Raw genomic sequence first — 8,032 nt, 5'->3', positions numbered from 1 at the left:
TTTCACCTTGGGGAAGGTCAGTGCTCTCTTGAGCCCTTATCTCATTATCAGCATTTTTGATATGGCTGTTTTATGACGTGGAATTATGTGTTGGTGTCATTTATGCTGGATGGCCATTTGTGTTTGGGTAAACTAAAGTTATCGTTTGAATAAAACTATTTTTAAGACAGCATTTTGAGAAAAAAAAAAAAAAAAAGGCAACAGTCCAGAAAATGCAAAATTCATTCCAAAGGCTTTATCACTTGGTAGTAAAATAAAAATCATTTGGTTAATTTGCACAAATGCAAATAACAGTTTAGAGCAATGTAATCAAAATAATAGTCACATTAATTGTTCTATTAAATATGTAAAAACATACAGTACTTGTAGCAACCCATCAATGAACATGAACAACTTAACACACAAAACATAAAAGAAAATCAGTAAATTGATAATGTAAGCCAACAGGACATCACTTACATGCACATAGTCTTCCTTGAAATCAGTGATCAATATAATGTTTGTGCATAGTTGCCTCACGCTGCCCGCCTGCCAATTTAAAATTGCATCTGGCGCCACAGGAAGACAGAAGCCATATAAATGTGTATTTTGCACATCAAACAAATGCATGAGCTGCATCGAATAATATTGTGAAGGTGATTGCTGTCATTATCACGTGGACTGATTTAGTGCATGATTTAGTACATCATAGAATATGTTTACAGTAACAGTCCCGATCACGTCAATAGACGTAATTTAAGACAACAATATATATTTGCATTCCAAGATTAAAATGAGGTTTTACATGTAGACTCATAGAAACATCCATCCATCCATTATCCAAACCGCGTATCTGCGCAAAGGTCGCGAGTGTGCTGGAGCCTATCCCAGCTGTCTTCAGCAGTAGGTGGGGTGCACCTTGAAATGGGTGCCAGGCCAATCGTAGTTGTCGAGTCAACAATAACCCAACATGGGTCAAAAATCAACAGACACCCTACTGCGGTCACATTCACACAGTTTCACAGTTTTCTGGGTTGTTTTGTACAAAACAAACCAATTTTAGGGTAACTTGATCAAGGGTCACTTTTTCCCTACAGTTTTCAGCCCTGGTATTACCTAATTACAGTCATTTGGTTTTGAAATATGAACTCATTGCCAGCATTTGGTAATTTAAAAAACAAACAAGTGGAACTAGCAATGTAGTACGTTCAAACGTACTTGAAAATACATTCAAACTTATTTAAGTATGTATTTGCCAGTCAAAAATAATTAATCCACATTGGCAATTCTAAGCTTCTGTAAGTTGTCTCCCATTGACTACAATTCATTGCTAATAATATTTGGAAAAAGTAGACATTTGTTGTTTCACTCTACAAAAATCGTCCACATCATATCACACGTAACAAGAAAGTAGTTCAACAGTACCGAACAATGTTGTTTGAAATAAAATAAAGAAAATTGGAAAAAGAACAATTTTCTATTGCCATAGTGGAAATTTGAAAAAACTTGAAAAATTAAAAAAAAAGAAAAAAAAAAGTGAAAAAAACTTCTCAAATAGTGGGGTGGCCCCACTATTTTTTTGCCCTACTCTAACAAAGCGTTATTGCAAATCCATCACAGTAGATGGCAGTGGCGCTCATTGTCACAGAGTGTGCATGGAGTATTAGCTCCTCTGCAGAGGTGTACTTACAGCAATTGTATCATTTTATAGACAAATGATAGTATTTATAGTCATGGCTAGGGATGTAACAATAACGGCAATATCGTGATATCGTGATATTAAAACTGCCACAATATCGTCGTCGTCATATTCACGATATTTAAAAGCTACACATCCATTAAAAAAAGTCAGGTTGATTTCCATTTGTGCAGTTCTAGCACCCACTGGTGGCTAGTTTTTTAGTGCAGTTTAATTTTCATTAGGGATGTTTTGGCCTACATGAACTGTCAGCTAAGTGTTATGAGAGGTTGGAGGTAGTTTATATGTATTGCCGTTATGTACAAAAGCACAATATTGTGCTTTTTTTTATTTTTTTTTATTTTTTTTAGTATGAGCTGATTTTTTTTTTTTTTTTTTTTTTTTTTTACAATTTTGTGACCCTTATTTAATATCGCCAACCTCCCCACAATATTGTGATAATTCTCGTATCTTGAGCTTCATATCGTGATAATCGATTGATCGTATTGTGATATTTGGATATTGTTACATCCCTACTCATGGCAGGGAAATACTTCTTCTTCCTGGTGGAGGCGCTCCTCTCCGTCCAGGTCTACTCTTCTTCCTCATCGTCCTCATCATGGCAGTGAGTGATCTCCTGTGGAGCTTGTGGGAAAAAATGAGGGGGCTGGATCTCGCTAATGGATCGGGTCGTTTGGTTTCGTTTGGATTCCGCCTCCTTAACGTCCACCTCATGGCGGTTTCTTGTGGCCAGCGGGGACTCCTTGTCATTAACGTTCACATGTATGTGCTCTACTGTTGACTCGTGGGGCATCTGAGGGGGAAAATGATGATATCAATGGCAATGGTTAACCAGCGAGTCATAATAATAAAAGTACGAATGGCTCACCAGCACATGCGAAGCTCTGAACAGGTAACTGAAAGGATAGTAGAGCAGGTTGATGAAGGAGGCTGCATACAGGTCCGCGTAACGCATCACCTGGGAGGCAAACAGAGTTGGACGGGATCCACTGCGAAACAAACTTCCCATCATGCCATAGCACATGTCCATGTCATGCGTCACTTTCTGGAAGGGACAGGCAGATTCAAGAAATAAGTTCTTTAATCAGCATAATCGATATTTCCCCTGCAAGGTGATTTGATATACAGCAAACAAAGTGGGGAGCAAATATTGGACGCTAACTTATATGTAATCTTATGTCTTTGAAAAATATCAAAGTGTAATTGGTACAAAAAGAAATGCAGTGGTCATTCAAATATGGATGTAACGATATACAAACATCACGATACGATATCACAATATGAAGGTCACGATATAATAATTATCACGATATTGTTTGGGGGTTGGCGATATTTAAAAAAAGATCACAATATTGTAAAAAAAGAGCTTATACTAAAAAAAAGCACAATATTGTGCTTTTGTACATAACAGCAATGCATATAAACCACCTACAATCACTAATAACAATATTGAGGCGCTTAATTGCTAATGCAAGCACACATTGATCGCTTCACCAGCAAATTAGGTTCCCCTTCATCTGACAATTAGCATAGATTTTAAACATAGAAGGCCAAAACATCCCTAATGAAAATTAAATTGCACTAATAAACTAGCCACTAGAGGGTGCTAGAACTGCACAAATGGAAATCAACCTGATTTTTTTAACAGATGTGTTCATTTTAAATATTGTGAACATGACGACGGCGATATTGTGGCAGTTTTAATATCGCAACATCACGATATTGCCCTTATCGTTACATCCCTACGTTCAAACTGTCCTAGTACATGACTGGGGTCTGTGGTCGCTAAAGTGGTTGCACCTTAATACGTCGCTGGAGTGAACTGATATCAGGCCTCTCATTGCTGCTGCTGTCCAGATGCCTGCATTCAAAAGTAAGCACAGTCATTCACAATGAAACGTGTGCACAACAACTCAAGAAGCTCAATTATTTAGTCGTATGAACAGAGCCATGTTGGTTTCATTCTGCAGTGTGATATTTATCTCCCACCATCAGGATCAATACATACACACCCACAGTGACACAGTCAACTAGCTCTAATTATTCACACATAGATGCATGTGTACAAAATGACAAACCTACCTGTAAAGCTCAGCAAGGAAGCAGTCCAGAGATTGAAGTTCCTCAAATATAGCTGGGAAAAAAATGATACTCTTCATCTTCATAAACCACTTTTCTCTATTGATTTGACAAAAAAATGCTTTTCACACTTGGTAGATTGGTGCATTGGAGGCTTCACGGCTAAAAACGTGAGCAGTGGAGTCTTTGTTTCAACTTGACCTTCCTCTGACATTGTTTCAGGAGACCGCAAATTTGAGGGTCGACATGAACAGAAAAGTAGGCCGGAAAAAAAAAGTAAAAAAAAAAAAAAAGTTATCTTAAAGGCCCAGTCTGCCGGTTTCACTCAGGAAAATGCACTTTTTAAATACAGGATTTAAACAAACAAACTACTCCTCAATTTACAGATCTGGGCTTTTCTCAACGTGCGGTGGTGATTTTGTCCTAAGCCCCAGCCCCCCCCCCACCCCCCCCCCCCCCCCCCCCAGCCTGTATGCCTGTATTTTGCCATTTTGTGTTTGTTTTGTAAACAGCGCGATATTTCTGTGGAGAGACAGTGTTTACATCCCTCCAGCCAATCACAGAGCAGGGTGGTGGCGTGTCGCAAATGGGGCCGGGCGAATGTGTCGGCTGCGTGACGTCACTCCCGCGGCAATTTGAAAGCACGCACGGATTATTATTATTTTTTTCACTCACAGAAGTTTACATGTGTGAATGAGTGAAAAAAAAAATCCGCGCGTGCTTTCAAATTGCTGCAGGAGTGACGTCACGCAGCTGACACGTTCGCCCGGCCCCGTTTGCGACATGCCCCCCCCCGCATTTCGTATGTCTATTCTTTCACTGCGATGATTTGCTACTTTTAAAACAGTATTTATAATGACCTAATGATTTACAAAATATTGCAAGTGCAATGTAATGAATTACATTTGCAAACAAATATTTCTCTGCATTACAAAAAACAAAACAAAAAACAACAACAACAACATTGGTGATTCACAATTAAAAGTATGTCAATAACTGTCACGTAAGCCGCAAAAGTGAAACACAAAGTCTGATTAAAGTAATACCACACAAACAATTGTTTTTACTGGGGGTAATAATCTCTGAAAAACTCGCGAAATACAGTAGCTAGGTACAACCCAAGATAAACCCCATAATGTATGAATTTTGGACCCCAACCGCAAAGTAGCGAGGGACTACTGCAGAGGTGTCCAAACTACGGGCCGGGGGCCATTTGCGGCCCGCCGTCCATTTTTCAGTGGCCTGCGACATATGCTAGAAATGGCATTTGACTCAGTTCAAATAAAATAAAAGAAAAATGTTTGGAGATGGTCAAAGTAAGAAGGGAGGGTATCAAAAAACACAGGTGCCATTAAAGGTTATTTTAGTTAACTAAAATTCATGAAAAAACTAAAATTCAAAAAACAATATTGTTAACAAAATAAAAAAACGAAAATGCATTTTAACAAACGAAAACTAACTGAAACTACATTTTAATGTTTACAAAACTAACTAAAACTATAATTATAGCAAACGTCCTTCCTTTTAATCGTTGGTAATTAATTTGGGGATGATTTTAAATGTGATTTTTAGTAGATTTATTTTGATATAAACCGGAATAATGACGCTTGAAAGTATGTCATCATCTAGCAGCAGCCAATAGAAAAGCACCTTCAGATGACGTTGCACCCATGGTGTTTTTTAAATATTGCACACAAGTAATACACATAAATTAAAAAAAAACAAGCAAACTAATACTAATACTGAAACTAACAAACTAAACTAAAACTAAGCATTTTTTAAATAACTAAACGAATACAAACTAACAGAACCACCCTGAAAACTAATAAAAACTAACTAAAATGAAAAATTCAGCATTTTCTTAAATATGCAAAAGCACAAATTATTTGTATAAATTTTAGGACTAAACACAATTTCTCTTCATAACATTATGTGGCCCTTGTGTCCTTCTGATTTTCTGTATGTGGCCCTCAAATGAAAAAGTTTGGACACCCCTGGTCTACTGTATTAAATTAAATATATTGTAGGTTGAACATGATTTGCAAATCATTGTGTTCTGGTTTTATTTATGTTTGACGTCCCAACTTCATTGGAATTGGGTTTGTACTATTATTATTATTATTATTATTATTATTATATATTGGTATTACCCAAAAAGACTGCACAACTAAGTATTTTTTAATTTCAGCGATAACGCAAACAATTTGCCTCATTCAATCTATAGTGACACCGAGATCATAATTCATGCGGTTGTTATGTCTAGTATTAAGTACAAGTTAGTACAAAATGCTATGACAGGAATCTTGGCGATGACAAGAAAGTTAAATCATATTATTTTCATAGTAACCAACTTGCATTGGCTGCTGGTCTATTTGAGATGCAATTTTAAGGTTTTGATAATTAACTTATCTAATCTATTATCTGTATCTTCCTATTTGATTAAATTAGCGGTACCATATGTCTTTTGTTGGAGTTTGTCTATTTATGTGACTGAGACAAAGATCGATTCACTTCTTATGGGCAATTTATGCAAAAGTCCAGATAATACAGTGGGGTTCAAATACTTTGCAATGCTATTTTGAATACCTTCTACATATCGCAAGTGATGTGTACCTGGAGAGCCCATGGCAGACCACGGACATGCTGGAGGGTCTCACAGCTGGCCTGAGTGTACAAGACTAATGCAACCGGACACGTGCAAAACGCATAAATGGTTGTACTTGGAATTGTTTTTTATTTTTGTTTTTTTTAAACACGTATGTGTGTGCCAATTATGATGATGCGTTTTCATTACAGATCTGTCGTGTGTCCGTGTATTCTTACAGCTCTTTTCAGTCCACACATGTAGCTCCTGGGCCAGCTCTGGTACGACCAGGAACGTTCTCCAGCCTTGGCGCTTCTTCGATTTCAGAATGTCACCAAAGATGTGGTCGCCAATGTATACGATATCTTTGCCCTTGGCTCCCAACAAATCACATACGATGTCAGAAGAACCTGTGGGCATAGTCAACATTTGCACACGTGGACAAAATTGTTGGTACCGCTCTATGGATTAAAGGGACAATGTGTAGAATTTAGTAGTCTCTAATGGTGAACTAATTCAATGCAACAACCTAAGTTCGGTCTCAAGTTTAAACTGACAAAAGTTATTGCACATTTAATGAAAATTAACCCACGAAAGCCATAAATTACTTTTGAATTATGGCTCAAAAGAATTGTGACAAAACAAGCATATGAAACACGCCTGAACCAAAATGATGGTACCCCTAGATTGAAAATAATTTGCACCAATTCACTTATAATGGGTAGAAATGTTCTTACTCCACATAGAAGTTGAGTGTATATGCAAAATTACGATTATCAAATATGGAGAGATTTAAGATTTTAGATTTAAGATTTAAGACTGATTTATTGACTTATTAAGACATTGATGCCCATATATAATAATATATATAACATACATATAACATACATATATATACATATACATATATATATATATATATATATATATATATATATATATATATATATATATATATATATATATATATATATATATATATATATATAATAACAAAGACACAAAAGCTTTAATAACGGCTTATACAACATCGCCCTCTCGGTCACAAATTCTGATGGGTACTCTATAAATAAAATTGAAGTGACTTGTGAGTTGTATCAAAGTTGTTGTAGCTTTCATGAAAACACATACTTTCACTGAATGTGCTTCTCAAATGAAAAGTGCACATCTTGTTTGATGAAGTGCAAGTAAAGCAAACCAAAGAAATTAAGTGCAATTGATAGCGGAAAACATAAATGATGGTACACAATTTGTGCCCCATACTGAAATCTTAAACAAAACTTTGACCAGTGGCCTGTGTGTTCCACACCAAAAATTTGATATCAGTGGTTGTTGGGGTCTTGGATCAACAACTAGGACTCATTACAATTAGGGATGTAACGATATCCAAACATCACGATACAATATCACAATATGAAACTCACGATACGATAAATATCACGATATTGTAGGGAGGTGGGCGATATTTAAAAAATGTCAATATTGTAGAAAAAAAAAAGAAAAAAAAAGGAGCTCATACTAAAAAAAAAAGCACAATATTGTGCTTTTGTACATAACAGCAATGCATATAAGCTACCTACAATCTTAATAACACTTAACTCATTCGCTCCTAATAAAATACAAATACGTTTTTTTAAGTGTCCCAAGGACGTATTTACACGTTTTTTGTTTTTGTTTTGTTTTTTTATGCT

The 8,032-nt window shown here is 36.2% G+C and overlaps 1 protein-coding gene across 6 annotated transcripts in view; it reads right to left on the bottom strand.

Moving 5' to 3' along the window:
* Positions 1–215: 215 nt before the first annotated feature.
* LOC144001116 (cytosolic purine 5'-nucleotidase) overlaps positions 216–8,032 on the bottom strand; it is a 29,473-nt gene continuing 21,656 nt past the window's right edge. For 5 of the 6 annotated variants that reach the window (XM_077495143.1, XM_077495144.1, XM_077495142.1 and 2 more), the window contains 5 exons: positions 6,581–6,751; positions 3,761–3,812; positions 3,479–3,539; positions 2,547–2,723; positions 216–2,471 (listed from right to left, as the gene is read on the bottom strand). In XM_077495143.1, coding sequence (XP_077351269.1) covers positions 2,250–2,471; positions 2,547–2,723; positions 3,479–3,539; positions 3,761–3,812; positions 6,581–6,751 — 683 coding nt within the window. In that variant the 3' untranslated portion in view covers positions 216–2,249. The remainder of the gene's footprint in view (positions 2,472–2,546; positions 2,724–3,478; positions 3,540–3,760; positions 3,813–6,580; positions 6,752–8,032) is intronic. The other variant, XM_077495146.1, reaches the window with a different exon arrangement.

Source organism: Festucalex cinctus, chromosome 14, assembly GCF_051991245.1.
Source record: "Festucalex cinctus isolate MCC-2025b chromosome 14, RoL_Fcin_1.0, whole genome shotgun sequence".
In the NCBI taxonomy this organism is placed as follows: Eukaryota; Metazoa; Chordata; class Actinopteri; order Syngnathiformes; family Syngnathidae; genus Festucalex; species Festucalex cinctus.
The sequence above is the reverse complement of the archived record's forward strand: the minus strand, read 5'-3'. Positions and strand labels throughout refer to the sequence as shown.